This window comes from Hippocampus zosterae, chromosome 9 (assembly GCF_025434085.1).
Source record: "Hippocampus zosterae strain Florida chromosome 9, ASM2543408v3, whole genome shotgun sequence".
Lineage (NCBI taxonomy): Eukaryota > Metazoa > Chordata > Actinopteri > Syngnathiformes > Syngnathidae > Hippocampus > Hippocampus zosterae.
Genome location: NC_067459.1, coordinates 19,606,299 through 19,633,585, shown reverse-complemented (window position 1 = coordinate 19,633,585; position 27,287 = coordinate 19,606,299). Strand labels below are relative to the sequence as shown.

The 27,287-nt window shown below is 43.8% G+C and overlaps 1 protein-coding gene and 1 long non-coding RNA gene across 8 annotated transcripts; one reads left to right on the top strand and one right to left on the bottom strand.

Moving 5' to 3' along the window:
* Positions 1-1,186: 1,186 nt before the first annotated feature.
* On the top strand, positions 1,187-27,260 carry LOC127607543 (tensin-2-like). Of its 7 annotated transcripts, none has more exons than XM_052075946.1 (25): positions 1,187-1,920; positions 16,657-16,689; positions 16,764-16,813; positions 16,919-17,093; positions 17,333-17,383; positions 17,454-17,576; positions 17,654-17,718; positions 18,069-18,152; positions 18,651-18,763; positions 18,859-18,919; positions 19,144-19,219; positions 19,337-19,466; positions 19,797-19,862; positions 19,947-20,057; positions 20,416-21,738; positions 21,826-21,964; positions 23,063-23,859; positions 23,955-24,086; positions 24,189-24,281; positions 24,402-24,479; positions 24,879-24,956; positions 25,244-25,412; positions 25,505-25,573; positions 25,824-25,853; positions 25,997-27,260. In XM_052075946.1, the coding sequence occupies exons 1-25, from the start codon at positions 1,804-1,806 to the stop codon at positions 26,139-26,141; spliced, it is 4,308 nt and encodes a 1,435-aa protein (XP_051931906.1). In that variant the 5' UTR covers positions 1,187-1,803; the 3' UTR covers positions 26,142-27,260. The 7 variants fall into 7 exon arrangements, with proteins under 7 accessions (XP_051931906.1, XP_051931905.1, XP_051931907.1 ...); XM_052075945.1 differs by having other exon boundaries at positions 16,913-17,093; XM_052075951.1 differs by lacking the exon at positions 1,187-1,920 and adding an exon at positions 10,818-11,355.
* On the bottom strand, positions 12,417-16,364 carry LOC127607562 (uncharacterized). Its single transcript, XR_007964099.1, has 3 exons — positions 14,507-16,364; positions 13,234-13,471; positions 12,417-12,812 (listed from the first exon to the last, which is right to left on the bottom strand). It is a non-coding gene; the product is annotated as an uncharacterized LOC127607562 (long non-coding RNA).
* Positions 27,261-27,287: the final 27 nt, after the last annotated feature.

The window sequence follows — 27,287 nt, the reverse complement described above, 5'->3', positions numbered from 1 at the left end:
GCAGGACAGCGACCCTCCAGGACCTGAGTTTGACACCTATGTGTTAACATGTTCATGGACTGAAGCCTCCTTTATTTAGCATCCACAGATCGGTACCGCCCATAAAGCCGAAGAACGCCTCGAGCAGTTTAAAACATCCTCGTAGAAAGAACTTCTTGTTTGAAATTTTCCTCTACCCAACAGTCTGCTAAAAGCCGAGTTTTGTCTGAGGAATTACTGTACAGTTCAGCGTGTGGTGCATAAAAGGCGAGCCGTGTTGAGATTTAAGCACACAGACAATCATTGTATTCCGTCCCAGTGGATTGGAATCAAGAATGGAAATCAGTCTATTCATGCTCTTTCCTGTCAAAAACGCTGCGGTCTTAGAGTACTTTCAAGCCGAACAATGAATCCTGATTGACACCACAGGAGACACGACACAATATGTTGCATTTTAAAGTGGAACGATGTGACTCAATGCGATAATGATTCAATTTGATAAGGTATACCACAGTTTGAGGTCTAATACAATGAGTTTTTGTTGAAAGTCAATGGTTTTTTTTTTCACAATATAAATTAACTTGTCATTCCTGTAAATTTCCTCCAAATGGATTTATTAAAGTCACATTCCAGTTAGTTGTAATTTCACCATTTACCACTAGATGGCAGTATCATGTCAGTTGCACTTGCCCCAGGTCTTATACTGCCCTGTACTGCGCGAGTAGGCTTAATGATTTGCGGATTTGGGATGATATTCAGGACAAACAGTACCTGAATTACATAATATTTTTCAGTGGGTTGATGTTTAAAAAAATTGCACGAAATGAGTTCTTTGCTGTTTAGCAGTTTTGTGCCGACCTTGAATAGTAATTTTCATGCATGAGCACTTTGCACTGGGGAAGGGGGGGGTCACAGTATGTGGTTATTTTTTTTGATTGTTCAAACCCTTTGTTGCTGGATGTTTTGCACATGCATTGAGAGATGTATTATGTAAAATAAAATGTATTAAGAGTACATATTTTGCACATGTGCTAATATTTTTTCCATTGTCAAAATGGCAATTTTGTCATAGGTGTGGTTAGGATGTGCGCCACCGTATATGGCTCACGAGTCGCACTGTTGAAAAACAATTCACATATAGATGACCAAAAAATAACATTTAAAAAAATATTTTATCCACACCAAGGTTTTTTTTTTTTAAATGCAGATCTACAGCCGCGTCCTAAAATGAAGTCAAACACACGTCTCGGTGAAGAAAAGGAGCCCAAAGAAGGCTCGATCCTGCGGTGGTGTGCAGACTAGAAAGAGTCTGGATGGGTCAGGCTGCATGCAAGCGGCTCCTTCTGCAAGAGAGTGAGAGGGGCTTGAAGTGAAGCCAACCGGCGAAGAGGAAGGACCATAAACAGCTGCCTCCTTCTCCCCCCCCATGCAGAGACAGCAAAAGGAGCCCGATGGAAAGAGAGGGCGGATGACAGGAGGGTCTGTGGTGAGTTCGGCAAGGGAGTGTCGCATTTGAGGGTCTTCAGAGGCAGAGGAAGGTGCTGGCAAGTGGAATGGGAGGCGGGAGGTGCTGAGTATGCACCCGCATGCTTTGAGAGTGAGGAAAGCCGAAGTGTAAGAGGACTGGGAAGTGTGTGAGGAAAATTGGAGGGTTGCAGGAGAAGTTGTAAGAAGAGAAGTGAGAAGAAGTCACCTGCCAGAGGAGCGGGAGTCAGCAGGAGGCCGGATCATGTTGGGCAAGCGGACTTTGGATGTCAAGCTTTGAGGGGTTCTCTTGGCTGGCAACAAAACTTCAGAGGAGAAGGGCCACCAAAGGCTGCAATCATGGGGTGCATTCACAGCCTGGCCACCAGGAGGATTAAGGACCACCAAGATGACCCCGAAGACACAGCTCTAAAGACTGACCCTGAGGTACTCCCTGAGATCCTGCAACTCGCTGAGGTGAGTGGGGGGAACAACTGTGCTGCATGGCATGTTAATGACTCGTTTTATAACCTGAAAAACTCCTTGCCTAGTCTCGGATTAAAAAACAAGTGATGTTCCACAAATTGGAAATGTGGCAGGCAGTCTTACACTATTGCGGGGTTTACAAATCTTAACTTGGATGATTTTTTTTTTCTTGAAGTTGTTTTTATTATTTTGCTTTGACTGAAATACTTGGTGGCAGTGATTTCAGTTCACGTCACCTCACAAGCAGCTGTTTGGCAGATAGTGAGCCGGTCTTCACGAAGGAGTCGTCAAGCTGTTGAATGCCACTCCCAGTTGAAGCTCACTCTCAAACTAAACATTAAACTAAGAGAATCACACGTTTTGATGCTCAGCAGCAAAGCAAAAGGCCATTGACTAATGAATAATATCGGCGTCGAGCTGTTATAACTCTTTAAGCTATTGATATTTGAACACAAATAGTGGTGCAACATATGTAGACAGACGACGGGTATATATTTTACATCCCTTGCGAAAAATGACTCTTCTTATGTTTGTATTATACTGTCCCCAGTTTCCCAAGGTGCACACACCAGAAGGAGCAGCACAAAGTCCATTGAATTAGTACAAAAAAAAGACAAATGTAGAAATTTTGTACTCTATTTATTCATGTCATTTTGTTATTTAAAAAAATCTTTAAACAAACAAAAAGAAACAAATTTTCGTGTGGGCCAGGCTGTAATGTATTGGTGGCATTTCCCGTCAGTCCAATGAGGAAATATGGGATTTAAGATGCACGTGTTTTGTTACAAGCTCTAATAAGTCAACTCCATGTGTTAAAAACTGGACCGAACTTCAAACTCTAATTAGTCATAGCAATACTTTTGCAATAATAGTTCCTGCAAATACATTTGATGAACCTGTCAGCATTTTAGTTATCGACCATCAATTTAGGAGTACTTCAACTTCTTCTCCTTTAATTTATCAGACCTTGACATCTATGAGCATCTTCAGAATGCCAATTGTATGACTTCATAAAGGCGTGTGGAAGAATCCCAGCCAATGCTTTTGAGATGATCTACGACAAATTGTGAACCAAAATCACAGATTTAAAAAAAAATAAAAAATAAAAAATAAATCCCACATTCACAAGCTTTATTAGCTGCAGAAGGGCTGATCAGTTAATTCATTGGAAATGAAATTGCGTGATGTCTCAAAACGTTTGTCCATGTAGTGAACATCGTGACTGATGAAATGAGCTGTCCGGTGATGGCCGTTAATCATGTCCTGCGGGGTTAAGGGTTGAAAGGAAGTGGTGGTGTAGGTTACTATGCAGGGTTTGACACGTCGTCTCTCTGTCTGCTCGCTTTACTTTGGAATGACACACACGCACATGCACACGCACACACATACACATTGCTGTGAATGGAAGCTTCTGGTGAAGTTTTATGAAGCCTGTCATACAAAGTGTCTGTCGGTTGTTGCGGGAGGAGGTCACACACCCGAATGTGTGTGTTTTAACATAACATAGCACTGTATCACTGTGGCGCGCTGGAACATCACCATTACATTTTATTCATTCATTCATTCATTCATTCATTCATTCATTCATTCATCTTCCGAGCCGCTTGATCCTCACTAGGGTCGCGGGGGGTGCTGGAGCCTATCCCAGCTGTCTTCGGGCAGTAGGCGGGGGACACCCCGAATCGGTTGCCAGCCAATCGCAGGGCACACAGAAACGAACAACCATTCGCACTCACACTCACACCTAGGGACAATTTAGAGTGTTCAATCAGCCTGCCACCCATGTTTTTGGAATGTGGGAGGAAACCGGAGCACCCGGAGAAAACCCACGCAGGCCCGGGGAGAACATGCAAACTCCACACAGGGAGGCCGGAGCTGGAATCGAACCCGGTACCTCTGCACTGTGAAGCCGACGAGCTAACCACTGGACTACCGGGCCGCCCCCATTACATTTTATTTTAAAAGAAATCATAAATCCCCAAATAAAGTGCCATGCTATTATCATGAATAACCAAGAGAGCCTCACACTATCTTTTACGCACGTGTTAGGTTACATGAGTCCGATCTACAATGGGCATCTGGATTTCAACCCCCCCCAAAAAATAAAACATTTCCAAGATCACATGTAGCGTCATATTCCTTAAAGCCTGCTTTTGTGTGCGTAGGAGCCTGTGTGAATTTCCTTGCACGTGTGAGTCTTTGAGTCTGCCAAATGATGATAACATGGTCTCTGTAGAATGGGTGGACTCGGCACTCTTTAATTTCATACAATTGTACTGTCCAGTTTCCTTCCCTCTGTGTTTCACTCTGTCTCGCATGTGAACACAAACAAACATATTCCCGCACCTATTTTCAGAATTTTTGTGGCTCTTGAGAGGTGACTGCCCTTACTCGCGTTGTTATAAATACTCTGCTTGAACTGTAGCATACTCCTGGTGTGCCACCTGCTCCCGTCCCTTCTGGACTGTATGTTTGTGTGTGTGTGTGTGTATGTGTTCATGTGTGTGTGAGGGACTCCATGTATGTCATCACTAGTAAGGTGTCACGAAAGGAAACCCAAACAGGCCGATGCATTTAGCATGGAGTGGGTGTGTCACGGTACTCAAGTACAGTATTCATTTTCAAGAGTGTGTGTGTACGTGTGGTGCAGCGGTGTATTTTTAGGGGCGAAGCACTTGTGTGAAGGCCCTCTTGAAGAGACTTTGTTATAATTCTTAGATAAGTAGACTTTTTGAGCAATTTCCCATGCACTGGGTTTCCTCAGAAGTCTTGAAGTCTTATATTTCATTTTCAAACATTGTTGGCCATCATTATGCTTTAAAATGACACTTCATTCTAAAATTGAACATTAAAAGCTCTAAAAAAATTGTTGCGTAGTATTCCAAGTTTTGTAAAGAATTTGACGCACATTTTATTTCTGTATGGATTATATTATCACAGAATGTAGTTAAATATTGTAAGACTGAGCTCATAATACAATACAATACAATACAATACATGCTGATTTATATAGCGCTTTCACAACAGCGGCAGCTGTAACAAAGCGCTTTACAAAACAGTTAACATAAAGTAAAATAATAAACACAACACATAACATAAACCACGGACAGTCGTGCAGTCCTAACCACTTTTCCGTCACACGCTTTGTTGTTTGAAGCGGTTTGAGATGAAAGAGGAGAGAATCAAAGCGTCCTTTAACCAGTGGATCAGAGACGTCATGCTCCACTCCTCATATTTATGAGTCGCCACGTTAATGTGACCTTCTGCATTGGTGACTGTCGTGGTTCGAGTACTCTCATGACTTTCATGCAAGCAGCATACTCTGGGTTCCCACTCGGTGACGGTGAGAATGTTTGTTGGTATCAAAATGAATGACGGGTTACAAGGGTAGGAGTTGGGGACCCATGCTATCTAGAATGTGGATGAATGGATGTATTTGATCAAGGTCGTGAATTTCCATTTCCCGGATACCTGCACATGAAACATGTTAGCACCCTCTTAATTGTTTTCAAAGCATTTTGTCACCATGGCATGAGTAAAAACGTTTTTAAAAAAGGCCCAAAAGTAAATTTTAAAAAAACAGGACGTTTTTCGAAGCGGTCATTTTACTATTCTTTTCCAGGGGTTCTACAAATAGGAACAACTACTACGACTGGAAGATTTTTCTCATAACTACCAAATTTCAAATCATGTACATTAATCAAACTCCTTGATGTGTATTGTTAAGGACACCCACATCTCACACATTTCAGTTAGTCACAGCGCAACATAGCTTGAACTAGCTAGCCTGCTATTCGAGCAAGCATTCACATCATTCACAACTGTGTAGTAAAAGACAAGTAGAGTGGACGTGTGCAGTGGTCCTACATGCTTGGAGAGTGACACAGACTTTGGCTGTAAAACTCCAAATGGGTGGGGGCCTTTACCACGTCACTGCTGCTGACAGTCATGGGATTCCCCTGGAGACTCGACGTCCCTCAAGCTTCGTTTCAATGTTACACAAACAAAATAAAATGGTTGAAAACGACCTCACCAAAATGGGGGATACAGCTAGAATGTTACCCTTAAACCTTTTTCATCTCAAAAGTGATGGCTTGTCATAGTAGCTCTATTTTGGTACAGGGCTTTCGAGATACATCGTTACTATTTCCAGCATTCAGTTGTTCTTAATGTTACCGCGAGTCATTCAATCTTATATAAGTCTATTGTGGACACATTTATTTCCCACTTAATGGCTTTTAAAACGTCAGCACAGTCGACGAGTGGTGAGCAAGTCTGATTTAAGACTTGAGAGGTTTTGTGTTCAAAATCAGTGTGGAGTTTGCGTGATCTCCCCATGCTTTTGTGGGTGTATTAGAGCTGCGTGAAGAGAAATTAGTCATCTCCATTAGCAAGAGCTTTAATTATGACTTTTAGGCACAGTGCTGTGCGCCTTTTCTTTCGTTTCTTGGAGCCTGCCCATCAATATTCGATTTTTGTCGGATGAGCTGCACTGCGATAATTTGACCAGTAGATGGTGCCCTTGACTATTGGCAATTGGCAGCTCGATGACAGAGCATATCATCAAAAAGAATACCGTTGATTGCGATCATGAGGTTCAGGTCTAATCTGCCTACGGTGTATTTTAACCATGGCCACCTTGTGATGGATATTGCACAAAGCAGATGGGGTTCTTGGGGACAATCAAATTGAAAAGTGGCTCTTAGTTGTTGGTGTTGATTTCAGGCAGGAAATTGTCCGCTGTTCAAGTAAACTAACAAGAACCGCGGTGCATGTTTATCATACAAACCTGAGCACTATTCATCAAACAACCAAGAACAGGTTTTTATAAATCGTGCTGCTAGAAAGAACTGAACTAAGAACTATTGTGGATATGTTTACCATCTACAACTAATGGCATTCTTTAAGTAATTCACTCCCAAAGACGTTTTTAAATGTCTTTTCAGACTTGGCTGGTACTGAATGAGTTAATAATCGTCCCTCTGTAAACATGCCACTTAAGACCAATAGAATAACTACGAATTAATTAAAAACACATGAACATTATTGGGGGTGGCACAATGTTCACTCTACATTATGTAACCAAAAATATAAAAAAAACAGCTCAAGTTAAAAGATGCTATTTCATGCATTATACATATCTATTCATAAAGGATTTATAGTCCATTCACAACACATAGGAGAAAGTGCTCTTTTATAATGCATCACAGTGAATGAGCTCAGAATTCAAGCGGGTGTCCGTGAAACTGTGCAGTGTTGGAATAATCAAAAGGTGCTTGTGTATTGGAGTTAGGGGTTAAATACTCTGCCTGTAATCCAGGCGTTGGAAAAAGGCAGGAAAAAAATATTCAAGCCGTGCAGGAAATGTTTTTTCAAGGCTAAGGAAATTCACGGATTTGTTTTACAGGAACAGAAGTGTGTACAGGTAGGGTGTTTTGCAGCCACTCATCTGAAGGACTCACACACGCATTGGGCACCCAGAATGCTCCCCGTTCCCCCCTTTAAAAGAAAAAAAACGTGTTTATTTAATATGATTCATACTGGAAGGCATTTTTGGAGGGAGGATGGAGTCATGCTGTACTGTACAGTATTTGCAAATCTGGACTCCGTAGCACTGTGTGTGTGTGTGTTGGGAGTTTTCAAGTTTGCCCAAAATATTCCAAGCTTTAATTATGATATTAATAAAAGCCATTTTGACCCATCTTACGCCTCTAAATTTGTAAGAAACCACCGCGCCTGAGGGAAAATCAGAGGCAGTATGTGTGATTTATGAGGCGGTCAGTCATTCGTCACGCACTCGCGGGCACACTCACAGCAGGTAATCTTCTATGGACTCACGCTGACATGTTACGGTATCTTTTTATTCCAGAGACTCACCTTATTTGTTACGGAGTGCTATTATAACACTTATGGTATTTGTTTTATTTTATTTTAGATTGTGCTTTTTCCTCAGATCATATTTACCGTATTATACTGTCAGATCATAATGACCGTTTTACCTAAAGTGCCAGAAAAATTATTCCCTAAAAAATTGGTCACTCCCCTTTTACCTATCATATGTGGACCAGTGGATGAAAACGTGAACCTTTGGAGAGTACAGGAAATGAACGGCGCCAACGGCCTCTAAAATATCCACTCTTTGATTTTATTCCTTTCTTTGTGTTATTATAGCTATAGTGGCCAAGAGCAAACCGCTTCTTCCTTGACAAATGTTGTTTGTGGCTAAATACAAAATGTAACACCGTACATGTGGCGGCTTTAAACACTGTTTATCGATAACGCCGGGTGTAACGGGGGGTTTCCATGCTGGCGAGTGGTCTTACATGTGCGAAAGTCAATCGCCAACTTGTTGGGTTTTTTTGCCAGTTCGGTTACTTTCAGTCAGGTGGATCAGTGTGTGGCGGGCCTTGGGTATGGTGAAGCTGCAGGTGACACCCTTATGCAAGGGCGCCAAAAAGCAGTCCACACAAGTTACGCTGTGTGTTTCTACAGCTGTGCAGTTGAAAAGAACACTTGGGAAGGTTGTGATCAAGGTGAAGAGAAAGTTCCACGAGCAGGGTTTTAGTTGTGGCGTGTGGAAAGGTGGAAGAAAACGGGTGACAAAACCTCCCGGTTTGTTTTGCAGCGATACAAAGCAGTGGGCAATGCCTTCACTGAGAAGCACTTCGCCACGGGACGTGTATATGACGTGTGCCAGCAGACAACAGAAAGTTCTGCTGCTTTCTGCAAGGGTGAGCTGAAATCCTCAGCACGTACGCATCTCTCAGCTCTACTTGTTTGTGGAGTGTATGGTGACAGTTCACAAAGCATGTGAAGCCACAGTAAGAACAATCTTGGCTGGTTGTAGCACGGACGTGGACGAGGCGTGTTCGCTGACCTAGATGTGTGCTTTGGAAAAGCCCCCCCTCCCGAACAGCAGCCGGCCAGGTCGGTATGAGTAATTCATTGTGGTATAACCTACAGCGGTTACGTCTCAGTTGCTGCACAACGTGTATTAAATGTGGACCTGTTACTTGTCTACCGCTAATATATTATGACAGCATATAGAAAAATGTGAAACATACCGTAAGTTGAACTAAAAGCCACGGGATGATCAGAGCTTGTTGATTTGGAGGAGGGATCAGATTTTGACACTTATGTTTTGAACCAGGGGTCCTCAACCTTTTTTGATCAAAGATCTACTTTCAAGCCAACCAAACTTCTGCGATAGACCGTGCATGCACACATGCACATTATGATGAACAACAGACATAACGACCCCTAACATGAACAAAACATAAAAATAAAGTAGATAAAAGTTTGAAAGTGTGTGCTTTTTAACCGTAATTTATCAGAAGCACAGCAGAAACACTGTCGAACAGAAGCCACCAATGCCCAAATATGGTCATGTTCATATTATTTAACAAATTGATATGATTGGTCAGTTCCCAAGTGTACAAAAAATTGTTGATTTTTTTTTTGACGATACAATGTCAAACAAGCCATATTTTTGGTTTCCTAAAAAAGTGATGGTTTTGAAGATACTAGGATTTACCCAGCATCAGACAAAGTTAATATCCATCAACACTCACAGGCCTATATTATCACAATTTAGTTTGCCGACTGTCCTCTGGATATTCTCAATGATGTCTACTTGTGTCACACAACAGCTACCGTGAGATGGGCCAGCGCGTTACGTGTAATACATGCAGCTTTTAAAGCGGTTTATGCATGAAAAAAAATAATGCTTCTTATATACAGATGGTCTCTATGGACAGAATTTTATGGTGCATGAAATAAATAAGGCGGCCCGGTAGCCCAGTGGTTAGCACGTCGGCTTCACAGTGCAGAGGTACCGGGTTCGATTCCAGCTCCGGCCTCCCTGTGTGGAGATTGCATGTTCTCCCCGGGCCTGCGTGGGTTTTCTCCGGGTGCTCCGGTTTCCTCCCACATTCCAAAAATATGCATGGCAAAATTGATATGATTGGTCAGTTCCCAAGTGTACAAAAAATTGTTGATTTTTTTTTTTTTTTGACGATACAATGTCAAAAACATTCCCACATTCCAAAAATATGCATGGCAGGCTGAGTGAACACTCTAAATTTTCCCTAGGTGTGAGTGTGAGTGCGAATGGTTGTTCGTCTCTGTGTGCCCTGCGATTGGCTGGCAACCGATTCAGGGTGTCCCCCGCCTACTGCCCGGAGACAGCTGGGATAGGCTCCAGCACCCCCCGCGACCCAAGTGAGGATCAAGCGGTTAGGAAGATGAATGAATGAATGAAATAAATAATACTCATGATTGAGCAGGCAATACAAACATACCAGTACACTGTATGGAAAAATGTGGGGGCAGGAAGGGTTGCCTTCATAGGTATGTTTGGATGTGTTTCGTCAGGAATAACTTGGAAAAACCTGAGTCCTAGATCACAGAAAATGGGACTCTAGCTGAAGTTGGCTTTCCCAAACTGCCACACAACGGGCACATTAACCACATGACCCTTGTGCGGAACACTGGTCACCTCCAATCCCTACGGGATTTCAAATCTCACACAAAATGACCTAATAGTGCGCCACTGGACACTACCAGCTGTTGTGCCTTAGCAGCCTGCCCCTAAAAGAGGATTATTGTGTTTTTCTTTTCCTTCTTTTTTTATGTCATACTCGGTTACCACGGAGATGGATAAATACAAGTGCAATGGGTGGCTGCTGGACGTTCAGTGGTCACCAAGGACCATGATCAATGTGGATGGAAGACGAGGGTAAATATAGAAAATAACAAGAGTGCCATGGATGCATGCCATGGAGTGATTGGTGTAGAGGACACAAATAGGTGAGAGGCAGCTGGCGGGGCCGTGTGTGTGTGTGTGTGTGTGTGTGTGTGCGTGCATGCGTGTGTGTGCGTGTGCGTGCCTGTGTGTGTGTTATGGCTTTCTGGGAACTTAAATTTGCCAGTCAGTGTTGTGTGTGCGTTTTTTGGTCCGGAATTGGGATTTTATCTCATCCTCCCTTTTTTTCTTTTTCTTTTTTTTTAATTCAAGCTATACTTGTGAATTTTGTCCTCTGTCTCTTGCAGACATTTTAATCCTGAGGTCATTGGGCATACTCACTCTGCCCACTGTGTGCATGTGGTGCATTGATGTGTGTGATGAGTGCAAAAGCAAGAGCAAGTCCTTCCACAAGGGAGGCATGTTTTACCATGTGGGTGTGTGTGGCCTGCGCCATAAACAGGCCGGGAGGGTGAAAAGGAAAAAAAAAAAAGCTATGTGGTGAGTGCTGCTGGCACTGTGGACGAGGGTGCATGCGTGTTGTCATATGAGACAGAGCGGGAGAGACTGAGCAATGGGTTTGTGTGTTTGACCGAGAGAGGGACGGAGGGAGGCTGTGTATGCCAATGCGCAGACTGGACTGCTCAGAGAGGGAGGCAAGGACTGAAGCTGCTTGTTGAGAGGTAAAAAAAAAAATTGCACTCGGCACGGACACTCCGTTTAGTTTCTAACGTCTATTTTGTCCATAAATCTACCGTGTGGTGTCTCTTGTTGTGAGTGGTCAACTTGTTCTGTTCATGCAGCATGTAATTCCGTGATGGTAAAGTCTTCCGACAATGGATGGAGTGTTTTTACTTTGCTCCAAAATAGGATTTCTTCTGGTGCAAATACTGTATACTGCCTTTTAAAAATAGCCACGCGGTGTGACCTACAAAAAAAGATAAATATGCACGTTTGAATTTTTTATATTAGCGTTAAGTGATTGTACGATGGTAGCATTTCACTCTCGTGGGTTCCGTTCCCACTCGGAGCCACTGTGAATGTGAATGGTTGTTTATTATTATACACGTGTGCCTTGCAATTGACCGGCGGCCCTTCCAAAGTGTACTTAGTTTTTTGCCGGAAATCAACTGGGACAGCTCCGGGAGACACTGAACAGGAGAAATTGTATCAAAGATGGATGAATATGATTTAAATTAATATTGGAGCTTAAAACCATGTAAACCTTACCTTATTTGCATGCATCATATCTGACCCAAGGGCACCAAGCAGAGACAAATCTCCCCCCACCCCTCCCTGCAATGTTAATCAGCTGTTCTACCATCAACAATATGATGGATGCTAATGTTGCATAGTGATGTACACATGGTTCCAAAATCTGCCCCTGCACAACAGCTGTTCTGCAATTGTATGGTTGTGAGGATGGTGACAGGACGATGTCCAGATCTTGTAAACACCTTTGGTGTATTATTGTCTTTGTTTGGAGGGACTAGTTTGGACACTTGTATTGCTTTTATCGATGAACCGCCGTTGGCTTACCATCTCTCCACAGGTAATAAAGCAGATCACTGAGGAGCATGTAGAGATGAGGTATCCTCACTAGGTCAGCAATGGATTTGGCTGATGAGCATCTGTGTTACCAGATTAACATGTTGACACATTGCCTCCCAAAGCAAATATTTGGGACTATATTTATTATAGCCCCAATAATATATTTATTACTATATATATTATAGTTGCGACCGGGCAAACTATGATAATACTCGGCTTGGTTTAATTCAGCACGCTTTTCTTGGCCTTATCTAAAGTGACAAGGGACACACGTGGCTGCATGCACCTCCTGTTTGCATCTCTTTCATTTCCTCATATCCATCACGGAGCAATAACCGTGCTGTTTGGTTTTGTTTAATATTGAAGTTGTCACCATGCTGGCAGGATTAATAATTCCAGATGGACTTCACAGTTTGTTTGTTTTTGTTTTTTTTTAATCAATTGCCACCGACAAAGCACTTGTACGATATAACGCTGTCCAATAAAAGAGTTCCATCAGGGAGGTATAAGCTAAACAATGTTTTTGTTATCGTCGCTGTAGTTTGCAGTCGTGTATTCGTAAGTTTTTTCACTTCCTTGTGTGTAACTACTGTAAATGAGGAAACAAAAATATGAGACAACTGTTGTTATGATGCAGTAAGAGTTGTTCATCACTGCAAACGACAAGCGCAGTAATAAACATGATGTTAAATGGATGCCTCTCTAATAGGATTACGGTAATCAAAACTGAGCACGGTTACCATTGTATTTTTCTGCTATTTTGATACCACAAAACAATATCATTGGGTGGGCAAGTGGTCTGACAGTTCTGGGACGAACTGAATGGCGATCGGATCCCACAAAGGTTGACGCAAACAAAAGTCAGTGCAAGAATATTTATTAAATACAAAACGCAATTGCTGGTGAAAAGAAGCAGGAAAACAATACATGAATTAAAAACCGCTTGCAAAGGCAAGGGAAAAGAAACTCTGAAATATAAACAAAATGACTCAAGTCCAATTCACAAAAACATGATTGAGAAGAAAGACTAAAAACTCCAAATACTTACCAAGCAAGAGGCTAGAGCGCAAAAGCGACAAATGACGAGATCGAGAGATCTAGACAAGAACACTTGAGCAATAGCAGCAACAAGGTCAATAATCCGACAGAGACATGGGATCTTGGCAGTCCGCAAATACTTGGTTCAACTTGATCATCAAATTGGCAGCACATGTGCACGCTGGAGGAAACGCACTCCACTGCCACCTGCTGGAGACATGCAAGAACAGGATCATGACGTGGTCATGATGTTGTGGCTGGTCTTCAGGCAACATGCATGTTTGTATGTATGATTTTGGCGGGAGTGGTGCGGTTTGGACATTTTAAATCAGGGGTGTCCAAACTTTTTGCCAAGGGGGCCAGATTTTATGTGGTAAAATGTCGGGGGGCCGACCTTGGCTGACATTCTTTACATTGAACAACAATATTGTTCAACAAATTTTAGTAAGCCAATCTGTTTCACATTTCCATTTTTATTTTAATTTCAACAATCTTAAGAATTTCTTTTGGTTCATTTGAAACAGGTATATCACATGCAACTGCTTATTCACTTGACTTTTTCTTAAACAGAAGTCTCCTGAGTGCAAATTGATTGATTTGAAACATAAAATGTATCACCATGACTTTTCAATAGTCACAAAACCTTTGAATCGAACAACAGGGAAATGAACAAGCAATACACATATCCACAACTGCAAGGATCATTTGAAATATGACATATCAGTCAATATAAACACGGAGTGATGTCTTGTTAACTCGTGAGTGATGCCCTCTAGTGTCTAAATGCTATTACTCATTTAGTGAATGCTATTACTCATTTAGCCACTAGAGGGAAGCAGTACTCTATGAAACATCACTCACCAGTCTACGAGACCTCAGTCAATGCAACACGTGTTCCATTGCGCCTAACCTGCGGGCCAGACGGCACTGATTTTATGACGGGGGCCGAGGGCCGGATGAAATTCGACCGCGGGCCGGTCTTTGGACATTCCTGTTTTAAATGATCAAATGCGAAAGGAAACTTTAAGCGTTCCAGAGGGACTCGTGATCTATATTAAGCAGCTTGATGAAAATAGCTGTCTGGCATCTTTGTGCTCTGCTCAAAAGGCATTTTCAGCTGTTGACATGTCTACCCCATCAGATCCACATCACTCGCTCACCGTCTGCCCGCTTCTCGATTTGCTCCCCAACGCAGAGTCCGTTTTAGCTTGCATCGTTCACCTTTTGTACAAGTTTTGGACTCACTTCTGCTCGTGATGCTCTTCACGGTGTCCTCTCTTGTCCCGTGTCGTTAATGACGGGAAAGCCCAGATACTTGTGCTCATCCTGTCCTGTGGGCGAGGCTTTGTGTGGTGTCAAGGCAGACTTCAAAAAGAATTGCAACTGCCTCATACTTTCAGCCTCTCCTAAATGATGAGACTGCCCTTCTTATTGTTCACCTTTAGCGGACGTACTGAGAGATGGTGTAATGTCGAATAAGCTCTGGTTATTTTTGCCGTTCCATTTTCAAATGAGAAGGCTTAAGTCACTTCTCCCCCCCTGTCTGATGTCAGCTTTCACCAGTCCGACCGGTGGGCACCCCGTCAGTCCCCGAGGCTGTGGTGGCATGCTGTCATTGGCGCCGCCGTAAAGCACACTGATGAACAAGACAAGCCGAACCAGATGCCGTAACACCCCCCACCCCCACCCCTGCCGGTGGCTCCTGCACACACTCCACACGCGTTCACCAAGAGCCTGCAGCTTGCTACCAAATACACATGCATGTGCATGGCTCAACTTCTCTTGACCAGCGTTGACATCCTGTTGCAAATTGTTTCCTGTTGACTCGAGTGTCTCTCTCTGTTGTCTTTATATGTCAAGACCCTCCAACGTGCATGTGTTTTTGATGCACGTGGATGTTGTCTCCTACTGTTGCTTCCTGAAGCCCAGCGCCCTCCAACCTCTTAACCACCGTTATTAAACCGATCAAAGGAGAGGTGTTCTGCCCCGACGGTCACGTTTACATGCCCTCTTATGCCCCATATTTCCCATCTGCGTGTGTATGTGCTTTGAAAGAAAGACTTAATCGGGAGCTGTGGTGAAGTGTGAAAAAAAATACCAGATGGGGACTGCGTTGTTTTGTAAAATGTGAAATGAACTATAGCATCTCATGGTTTCCTCGTCAACAGTGAGGATTTCGAATGAGGGTCCATTGAAACAAGACTATCTTTAACTGGAACCAGATAAAAAGTTACAATATTTTTAGCATCGCTATGATCAACAACTTGCCGTTCACCTAATGTGAGTGTGAAGCAATCTGTGATACTGCTTTGTAGATTTTCCAGCAATAATGTTTATACTCAATGGTAAATGTACCGGTAATTGCTGTCTGATTTAGGAAAAAACATATGGTAATGTTGTTGTGCGGGCGGACCGGTAGTCCAGTGGTTAGCACGTCGGCTTCACAGTGCAGAGGTACCGGGTTCGATTCCAGCTCCGGCCTCCCTGTGTGGAGTTTGCATGTTCTCCCCGGGCCTGCGTGGGTTTTCTCCGGGTGCTCTGGTTTTCTCCCACATTCCAAAAACATGCATGGCAGGCTGATTGGGCGCTCTAAATTGTCCCTCGGTGTGAGTGTCGGCGTGGATGGTTGTTCGTCTCTGTGTGCCCTGCAATTGTCTGGCAACTGATTCAGGGTGTCCCCCGCCTACTGCCCGAAGACGGCTGGGATAGGCTCCAGAACCCCCCGCGACCCTAGTGAGGATCAAGCGGTTCGGTAAATGGATGGATGTTGTTGTGCTGGTAGCATTTGAAGACATTTGAGTCATTAAGGATTGAAGGCCTCCATTCTGGAAAATCTAATTTCACTCAATGCCATAGGCAGCTACTTGCCCGAATTGTTGTGATGTACACTAAACAATATCCTCAGCTTGACAATAACTGTGTGCAATATTTCTTGTCAGAGGAAGCATTCACTTGTACAGGCATGAGACTTGTTAACTTGTTGCTGTCAGCGATTGGCCAGCCCAACGTCTGAAAGGGCCACTTGGATGCCACTCATTGTGGTTGAAGGGTTCAAAGGTGAAAAGTTGACAAGGTGTTGCCTAGCAAGGTTTCCAGTGGAGGTCAAAAGTCAAAAGCCTGTTTGAAAAATGTGTTGTTGTTTTTTTTTTCCTGTGGCTCATTGCGGGGGATGCTTAAGAACGTGGGTTCTTTCTTGGTTGAGATAATGTGATTGCGAGCGCAGAATGCCATACGGTGAGATTACAGTAATTTAATGTGAAGTGCGTTATGATGAGTATTTAGAGGCAAGGTCAGTCACGCAACTCAGCGTTTCTTCATTCTTTCAGACATGTTTATTTGCAAATGTGAATGTTTTTTTTTTTTCACCATTGCTAACCTCATGCATATTCTTCCAGGTGTCTACCATCTGTGCCTCAACGCCAGAGCAGGTACGCTTGGCCATGCATTCGTATTGAGATGTTTGTATAACCCTCACCAAGACACATTTCTGTATGGTTTTCAGCAAGATTCCATGAAATCTACATCACTGAAGAAAAGAAGCTCCATGCCGAGGTATCGTAGCCATCGATGATGCATGCAAAGCATCCTCTTTTTTTTTTCCTGAAAGAAACACGCAGCATTTCCGTTTTAAATGGATTCAATGTCTCGAAGTAAAAGTGAGGAGCAAGTCATGGAGCAGGTGATGGAGCGCCACTACGACATTGACCTCACTTATATCACGGAGAGGATCATCTCGGTCTTCTTCATGCCAGAGCTTGAGGAACAGCGATACTGCGCCGAGCTGCAGGGAATGGCGACAATGCTTAAATCCAAGCATCAGGACAAGTTTCTGGTTGGTCACAAAAAAAAACATTTAAATACCCACGCTTGTTTAACTGATGCATTTACACCTCATGCCGGTAACTCATATAGATCACCTGCATCATATAATAACACCCAAAACATCTGCAATAACCTTGACAAAGAAAGTTATGCGGTTGATCAGCACAAACAGAATAATGTCCACCTTGTTCCAAAACATTTGACACTGTTTGAAATATGAATATCTAAGCCACTGTGTTTTCCCTCTAGCTTTTGAATTTGTCAGAAAAGAGACATGACATCACAAGACTCATCCCAAAGGTACAATTTGAAAGTTGACGTCATTCCAAAGCCGCGTAATATTTAATGCCCACTTCTTGTTGCGCTGCAGGTGCAGGACTTCGGTTGGCCTGATCTCCACGCTCCACCTTTGGACAGGATCTGTACCGTGTGTAAGGCCATGGAGACGTGGCTGAGTGCTGATCCCAATAATGTAGCGGTTCTCCACTGTAAGGTCTGGGCAACCTGAACGTGGTACACTGTGAATCACTTCAGACCTTCTCAGATTGATATTGTCATTTGCCCTGGCAGGGAAACAAAGGGAAGACAGGTGTCATTGTGGCGGCTTACATGCACTACAGCAAGATATCGGCAGGGTAATTCATTTGTTCAATTATTAAGAAATGAAGTTTCCGTCCCTATGGAACGTGCCTCTCATAATTCTGTTCATAAAACGGAAACATTTGTTAAAAAGGGGAAATACCACATGAAAATATATATTTTTGTTTGTATACAGACACTGCTATACATAGACCGGTATATGTCCTTTCAGCAACATATTTTTTAAGTCATAATTATCCTTGAACAGCTTCTTATAATTAAGACTTTATAGAATTTCAGCAGTATCTTTTGACGAATAATCGGCATCATGAATTCTAACTATGTCGTTCCATTCATAGCAGTGTCATTCACATTTCTATGTTAAATTGTGGCCGTGTGTCCGCAGAGCGGAACAGGCGCTCACCACGCTGGCCATGCGGAAGTTTTGCGAGGACAAAGTTTCTTCTTCCCTTCAGCCCTCTCAGAACAGGTCACACACACGCATAAACACACACACACTAGCACAAGTGTTGTGCCCGAATACGTTTGTGTTGACTTACAAGCCACAACATTAGGTACACTTGACGGTTGAATTCACAAGTGACGACAAGCACGATTGGTGAACAGCAGCGCGACCTCGTGGTAGACTTGGTCAATTAACAACAAAGCGTGTGACGGAAAAGTGGTTAGGACTGCACGACTGTCCGTGTTTTATGTTATGTGTTGTGTTTATTATTTTACTTTATGTTAACTGTTTTGTAAAGCGCTTTGTTACAGCTGCCGCTGTTGTGAAAGCGCTATATAAATCAGCATGTATTGTATTGTATTGTATTGTAATTACATCTTGAAAGAAGTCTTGCACACACTAAAATCTTTTCGATTGTGCCGATGAACCAGTCTGAAAGTATACACAAATCCGACTGAATAGAGAATGTCTTCATTGTTCTTCTGTTTCCATCATCGACTGATCCTCACCTGCCATCTTCAGGTACATCTACTGCTTTGGTGGCCTGCTGTCAGGTGCCATTAAAATGAATAGCAGTCCCTTGTTCCTCCATCAGATTCATATTCCATCACTGCCAAATTTTCAGACGGGAGGAGGTCAGTTTTATGTTAAGTTGTTCAAAATTACCTTGGTGTTCAACTTTATGAATAGTTGATGCAAAACAAAGCTTTTTGATTTATTTTTTTTGCAGGTTACTTTCCATTTGTAAAGATCTACCAATCACTACAGCTGATCTACACCTCCTGTGTCTAGTGAGTAGTCACTAATCTAGTTGTTCCATTATGTTCTCTATTTACTTTACACCAGACAGAAGTTCCCTTTACTGGCCACCGTCTATGTTTAGATGGTGGCTGCCCCACTGCTTATGTTCAAATTCGCCTTGTTTAGATTTTATGTACTCAGCAGACTTGTGTTTTGACTGCTCTCTTGTATGGTTGAAATCAAGCTCTGATTTGCACTTTGGGGGTCTTTCCAGCAACCCGCAGACCTCTAGGTCCCGGAAGCTGTGTGTGACGATGGAGCCGGCGTTATTATTGAAGGGGGACATCATGGTGAGAAACTGCATCTGTAACGGTCTGGTTGTCCAATCGATTTTGACGATGTCGTGCAAATAGCTTGAAACGATTTCATGTATGAACTTTTTCGTAAAGTACTTTTCTTCCTCTCAGGTCAAGTGCTATCATCGACGGAGCCAGGCAGCAGAGAGAGAGGTGGTATTCAGGATCCAGTTCCACACGTGCACCATTCATGGTGCCCAGCTGTGGTTTGGGAAGAAGGATCTTGACGTAGCCTGCACAGGTAGAATAATGGCGTCCCCATAATGTAGTATACCATTGACGCTAAATGGGATCAATGGCCGCGTTGGAAAAGAGAAAAAAAAGGAGTGAAAATGACTTACAAGCAATGCGCTACAGCGTGATGCCTGTTTCACAATGTCGGAATGATGTCACTTTTCAGTGAAAGTGCAATACCTTTGAAATGTTGTTTCCCCGTGAACTTTTCAGTCATTTAGATTGAGGCCTGTGCTATTTTAGAAACAGTTCACATAATTTCTGTGAGTGCTTTTATCATTTCTGTAGACAGAGTGATATTTTAGACACTGTTTAATATGCACATCTTTTTTTATAGATGACAGGTTCCCTCGCGATGCTGCAGTGGAGTTCATCTTTTCTACCAGGCCGGAAAAAATAAACAGTGAATATTTCCACTTTCCGAAATCTTGAACATCATTGATGTATTTTGTCTTGTACTCAGTACAATTTCATGTACGCTTTCAAGAAAACCAGAAGACAGAACCCTCCATCAAAGTGAACTACAACGCGTCAGATCCAGTGGTCAGTTGGGACTCTTACGAGAATTTGAACCTGCACCATCAAGACAGCCCAGAGAGTAAGATAGTTTAATCCCCGTGGTGTTCATTGGACTCGTTTGCATCTCACTGAGAAACATTGGATACGTTGTGGTTCCATGGCATCACCAAGCTTCGATAGTCAGTTTGTAGTACTGAGCTAGTACGCGGCGGCGGCAGCTGGTCAATAGATGGCGCTGGGATGCCACTCCGCCCAAATGAAATCGATATGTTGATAATGAATTAGGGATGGGGTAGTGCGTTTGAGGGGAACATCGCTCCCTGCCAAAATGGCCGCCACCTAGACATTGCTAGTTACTAGCGTAAAGTGTAGCACAGTTTAAGCCTTAATTCAGTCATTCCGGTGGCTCATAAATCCTAACTTCCTGTTTCCACCAGATATTTCTCATACAAGGGGCCCTTTGGATGGTAGTCTGTACGCACAGGTGAGAAAACGACGAGGACCGGGCCCAACTTCCCCACCCAACGGGTGCCTCGCCAGCAGCCCAACGGTGACGACGCAGATGGCCAAACAGTCGCAGATTCTCACCGGCACTTCCAGCTGTGTCCCCTCTGATCACGTCGAGAACCGCTCATCCTTCACCGCTCATCCCGGAAACGAGACGATTGAAAGTCTGACGGATAAAGGACACACCGAGACAAGGGAGAGCGTACGGTGGAAAGAAAAAAACAGAGAGACCGAGATTTTAGACGATGCAAAATTGTCAAATCCCGGAGGATTAGCGCGAGAGTGTTGCGGTCGAGCGGGTACCACGTGTGGAGGCGTGGGGCGGCAATGGGAGCAAGAGCCCTGCCCGGCTGATGGTCACTGCGCTGGATGTTACGACGGTCTCAGAAAACATGCCAAAAGTCAAACTCTGCCAGCCTTACCATCCAAGTCTGCGTCCCCTCCGCCTCATTTGACTCATATGGAACTCTGTCATCGCCATAGTGTCCATCCTTTGCCAGAGTTAGCCTGGGAACAGCCACCTCCATCCGTACCTTGTCTCCACAGACCCTGCTTCCCTTATTCCGCTTCAGAATATCCACGTTCACACGGCCACACGCTTCCGGCTTCGAGCCGACACTACAATGACGAGTGCCAAGTCTTCCATTATGCCAGCCAAGCCCCGAGCTCTCACCTTTCCCACCAGTCCCTACTTACAAGCCCGTACCGAGAGATGTTCTTTGCTCCGCCAAATCAGTTCCCTGGCTGTTCTTGCCGGGAGTGCTCCGGCAGGCGGGAGCACCAGGCAGCCTCAGTCAGAGTCCTCCATTCCATGCATCCAGACCAAGCAGCGGGATTACAACAAACTCGAGAAGCGTTGTGGGAAAACAAAAACCAGTGGGAAGCTGACTTCTGGCAATGTAAATCGGCCGTCCCTCCTTATCACATCTGTCACTCTGCCGCTTTCAAGCAGGGCGCAGAGCAGCAAAGGTTTATCCTTGGACCACAGCAGAGTCATCCCAGCCCGCAGCCTCTGATGGACATTCGGGATGGAGCCAGCAGCGGATACCACACGCCTCCGCCTCCACGTCAATCTTGCCCCTGCTCTCCTTATCAGTCGTCTCCCGTTGACAGCCACGGGAGTCGGGGTTATGCTTCGGGTAACCTCTCTGGGTCAGCTTCTCCTTTGCCAGCCAGTAGCCCCTCGCTTGGGGGAGGAAGACTTCTAGAAACCCCTGCGGGAGCCAAGGATCAGCAGCAGGAGCATATCAAAGGTAAAGAGGAATAGGACGAAGTAAGAATAATATATCTTGCATCCTACCTTTGTCTGATTCTTTTGGTTTCTTACTTTTTTAACGTAGAAAAGGCCATACCTAGCGCAGAGGTTGACATATCGCAGGGTTCGGAGGGTCGACCTGACAGATCAAGCGCTCAGACTCTGGACTCTGATCATGACTATACAGTCATTGGCGGCGGCAGCCCCACCCACACAGAAGACAGGTAGGTACACCTTTGGCGAAATGGATGGTTGAAAATCGGCATCGATTGCCCTGCGCGGCAGTTTTAGACGGTCGCCTCTGTTCAGATTAAAATGCTGGGGGCAGCATGCCTCGTGTGGGTCAGTAATGATCTCCCAAACTGTAGGTTGAGGGGTTTAATCCTGAGGCCCTGACACTGAAACCTCAGTTGCTTCTGAAGCTTCGCCATTAGTAGGCGTAGTGAATAAGGGAGGTGGGGGGTTAAAACGCTTTGGGTACTTTGAAAGCAAAAAAAAAAAAAAACCAACACATTTACCATTTAAGGCGGCCCAGTAGGCCCGTGGTTAGCACGTCGGCTTCACAGTGCAGAGGTACCGGGTTCGATTCTAGCTCCGGCCTCCCTGTGTGGAGTTTGCATGTTCTCCCCGGGTCTGCGTGGGTTTTCTCCGGGTGCTCCGGTTTCCTCCCACATTCCAAAAACACGCGTGGCAGGCTGATTGAACACTCTAAATTGGCCCTAGGTGTGACTGTGAGCGTGGATGGTTGTCTCTGTGTGCCTTGTGATTGGCTGGCAACCGATTCAGGGTGTCCCCTGCCTACTGCCCGGAGACAGCTGGGATAGGCTCCAGCACCCCCCGCGACCCTAGTGAGGATCAAGCGGTTCGGAAGATGAATGAATGAATGAATGAATGAATTTACCATTTAACATATTTCACTCATTGAAAAACGGATGCATATTTTCTTGGCAAATTGAGGTTCATGTTCATGTTACGGCAGTCATTTTTGTATACATCATTAGATTTTCAGAACTAAATTTAGAAATAAACTGCTTTCCTTCATATATAATTGTGACTTTTCCGACAACAGAGCACAATTTATACTCTGGAAGTCGTTTAATGTTTTGCCTCTCTTTTCACAATTCTGCCCAAACTTGTTGGTGATCAGAAACTTTTCCAGCTAAGAAAAACATGTTCTGCCCTGTTAGCAATAGCAACTCACTTTCATCGCACCTCGAGTTTATTATTGACATTTGAAGGATGTCTGGCAGGATTTACGATGCGATAACCATCGAAGCCATTCCCACTGGATGCAGCAGTTTGACCTTTTTTCATACTTGCAGCTTAAGTCAAGAAGCCTCAATAGCGCTGGAAATCAACACAAATGGCATTGAAACGCCTACAATATCAGAGACGGAACAATCCCAAAGTTCCAACATCAGACCGCCTTCAAGTGAACTTTCTCAGAGTCGTACATCTGATGGAAAGAAACTCCAGGAAGTCGACGTCAAAGAAAATGACGAGGCTGCTGGTCACTCTCATAATGCCACGATCATCATCACCCCGGTAGATGACCAAATCAATACCTCAAATGCGCCTGGTGACGACCCGTCCGGCAGCGGCACAACACAAGTGGCAAGCCCGAGCCCTTCCAGCAACTCTTTGCAAAATTCTCCAACAGAGCCCCCGGGTCACAGCTCCCCGTCCACTACAAATCCACCAGAGCATCGCCTAACGCCTGAGAGAGCCGGCTCAACTGACAGCAAGCCACCGTCACCTGTGCCGGATGGTTACCACACGCCGACTTTCCCGCTCGCACACTATTACTACCCTTTGCTAAACGTCCCCCATGTCCCTTACACTGGCTACACTGCGATCACAATCCCGGCCTCTCAGCCACCACTCCCAGAAAAGAAACGACTCTCATCAACGCCGGGATCCTTAAACGGCCACGTTTCACATTTACGAGGCTCTCCGGTGCCTTCGCCGACGCACAATGTGACTTTGCCCGCAACTATGACAGAGCAGCGGCAGGGCTACGCGCAGTTCAGCGGCAGCAGGGAGGACATCAGGGTCAACGCAAAGTTTGTCCAAGATAGCTCAAAGTACTGGTACAAACCAGGCATCTCCAGAGACCAAGGTGAGTTCGACCCTAAGGAATATACACCGAAACATACACCGACGCGGTGTATGTTTTGGTGTACACCTCGTTGCTTTGTTTATTCTCCTGCACAGCCATAGCGGTGTTAAAGGACAAGGAACCAGGAACTTTCCTCATTAGAGACAGTAATTCGTTCCAAGGTGCCTACGGCCTGGCCCTCAAAGTGGCCACACCCCCTCCTAATGCCAACGTCACTGGTACAAAAGGTATAGTCACATTTTTGGGGGGGTTTGTTGTTCTTGTTCTGTAGTCTGTAGACAAAAGACAGTTTCATACTCGCCTCCCGCACACAATTCATCATCTCACAGCAGATGCCGTGGAACAGCTTGTGCGACATTTCCTCATTGAGACAGGACCGCGGGGTGTCAAAATCAAGGGCTGTCAGAATGAAGCGTATTTTGGTCAGTTCACTTTCTCTATATGATCTCCATTTTGTGTGCTATTCAGTATTGATTGTCATGTTTTTGACCTGTAAACAATTTTCTTCTTTTTTTTTTTTTTTTAACTTAATCCTGCTTTAGGGAGTTTATCAGCCCTGGTGTACCAACATTCAATCACACCCATCTCTTTGCCGTGTGCCCTTCGCATCCCCGAAAGAGGTGATATATACAGTACATAGTTCACGTCATACTCAGTGGAACCTTCAAAGCTCAAGACAATCACCTCCACTCGTTGACAAACAAGTTCTTCTAATGTTGATGTTCTTTCTTTTGTAAAGTGAATTGAAGGAATTGTTAAGTGAATACATTGCTCACACTTTCACCATAAATTGCTTTATTATGTTGAATAACATCCATGTCCAGTTCTGTGGTTATCGTGACCTTTTTCATCATTGCTATCACCGGCGCAGTTGTGAAGTTTTGGTCCAACGCATTGTACCACTTTGGGGTTTTTTGGTTGGACTTTGGAGCTTCTACTGTCCACTATTTTCCCGTGTAAAATGAAAAAAAAATCATTTATGAGATGATGCGATGTAACACGAGTATACAATGTTTTAGATCTGGTTGGGGATCTTCAGGAGCTCCGGAGTGTAACAAACACAAGCACAGCGGCTGACCTCCTCAAACAGGGAGCAGGTAACACTATGTTGAAGTATTTTTGCTGACCTAAAGTGACACTTCCATCAAGAAAAAACTGTTTCGTTCAGTCTAGCATAAAAAAGAGCAGTCAAAATTTGGGAAGGGGATTCTCGCGTGTGTTTTACTTTGAGGTGCGCAGTGGACAAGGATAAAAAATGGACGGATGCTTTTGGAAAGTTGCGCGGCAGGATATTTTAGCAGTTCTTACTTTTGACCTGAAAAGGGCAATACAGTCTCACGATGTTGCACACCGCCTTGAATCCTTGACTGTGCTCTCTCCAAAGCCTGCAACGTTCTTTACCTGAACTCCGTGGACACGGAATCATTAACGGGGCCGGAGGCGGTTTCCAAAGCAAGCAAAAGTACACTGGCTCTGAGTCCACGTCCTGCTGCAACAGTGGTCCATTTTAAAGTTTCCTCTCAGGGCATCACCTTAACGGACAGCAAAAGACGGTATCTCGGTTACATCATTACAATATGTTGTACGTTGATGACAACACATTTCAAACTGGACTACATTTTCTGATGCCGGTTGTGTTTTTCAGGTTATTTTTCCGGAGACACTACCCCATCAGCAGTGTGACTTTCAGTAGTCTTGACCCCCAAGACCAGAGGTGAGACCTAACGCCCTAGGAATAAGAAAGAATAAAAATTTTTTAAAAACTAGTGTGTGGATGTGTGTGCGCTTCCAAACCTTTCGGCAGTTGTCACTAATTAAGTCAGAAACATCAGTGCTTACCACTTTTTTGATGTGTGTGTGTAATTAAATTATTTGCAAGTCTTGAGTCTCGATCATCAGTCTGAGCTCCCGATTTATGTATTCCTGCAATTGTCTTCTCTTTCTATTTGTGTGCCGTGCTTCAGATGGACTAACAGTGATAGCACGTCCAGCAAGTAAGTGCTTGAGTTCCTGTTATCGCAAGTCATACTGCCAACTTTGCACGGCAATTAACCTGGATTGCATAATGTTGCTCATGCTGAAAAAAAAAATGGCTCCTCTTTGGAGTTTCTGACCGTTTCTTTCATTTTTGCGCCAGGATGTTTGGTTTTGTGGCCAGGCGAACGGGCAGCGCCACAGAGAACGTGTGCCACCTTTTCGCAGAGCTGGATCCAGAGCAACCTGCTGTGGCCATTGTCAACTTTATCAATAAGGTTATGCTGGGCCCGCAGCTACGCAGATGAAACATGAAGTCTATGTACAGTGCAGAAGACTTATGCCACCACTGACTTTGTTGTTTTGATTGTTGATTTGTTTTTGCAGCAGGCATTTTGACATTGGATTACCAAAGAGGATCTGTAATTCTTCGGATTGTGTGGAATTGATTGTTGATCAACCGTGGATGTATGTTCCACTATGTGTCAATTAGTTTGCTGGATAGAAAAGGAATGATTTTTTTTTTCTGTTGCAAATCATTTGATGTTAAAACGTGAGCATAAAAATAATCTTTTTTTTCGCATTTGCATTTTAACCCCTTCAGGGACAGCGGTTTCTAGAGTGGACATCTTATGTTATCAGGTAACAGGGTGCACGAGATTTCAAATTTAATCAAATGTCGGTTTCGACTTCACCGATGTGCAGAATTACATGCAGAATGTTTAAGCACGTGGCGAGTGGGCTTTGTATAAGTAATACATATAAGTTTTCAGATTAAGAGGTTTTTGTTGAAAAATCAAACCGAAAGTGAGGGAAAGTTCCCATTTGAGACGGATAAATTTATCCCAGCAGTTACAGAGTACTTGTGACAGGCAGTATTTTCCTCTGCTTCACGAAAGAAACACCGACATCTAATTGTATTTAAGATGAAAGGATATGGAATGCACTGAGCTAATACACAAAGGCATAACAAAAAACAAGCTCAAGTAACACAGCCATAAATGAATCAACCAACTCAAAGACAGAATATCGATATTAACTTTTTTGTGACAGGAAATAACGAAATCATGCCTTAAAGCTGGAATATTTCACATTTGGGGAAACATGTCACACTGGTAAGGTCATTTTCAACAGAGACGTGAGCTCACTTTCTCCATGCCTCAGAATGACCACATATTTGGTCTTGACTTCTTTGATTTGTTTCTATTTTCACAAACCAACCAAGATCCTTGGTAACAGACAATAAACATAACCAAACCAAAGACATCAATTGTAAAAATATATTTCAAGTTTGATGTTTTTATTATTATTATGTTTCTCACTTGTTTTTTTACAAACAGTATAACCAGCACAAATGTAATTTTCATAACGTTCGTCTGGAAAAAAAGTAATATATTTTATGTGTGAAATAAAGTGCTAAAAAACACGCCCGATGCGTATGCCTGATTATTACA

What these genes read in the sequence shown, in the direction of transcription:
- LOC127607543 (XM_052075945.1), top strand. Translation starts at nt 1,804, where the DNA reads ATGGGGTGCATTCACAGCCTGGCCACCAGGAGGATTAAGGACCACCAA. An exon ending in GCAGCAGGAGCATATCAAAG is followed by an intron (nt 21,739 to 21,825) that starts GTAAAGAGGAAT and finishes TTTTTAACGTAG; the next exon opens with AAAAGGCCATACCTAGCGCA. An exon ending in CTTGACCCCCAAGACCAGAG is followed by an intron (nt 25,574 to 25,823) that starts GTGAGACCTAAC and finishes GCCGTGCTTCAG; the next exon opens with ATGGACTAACAGTGATAGCA.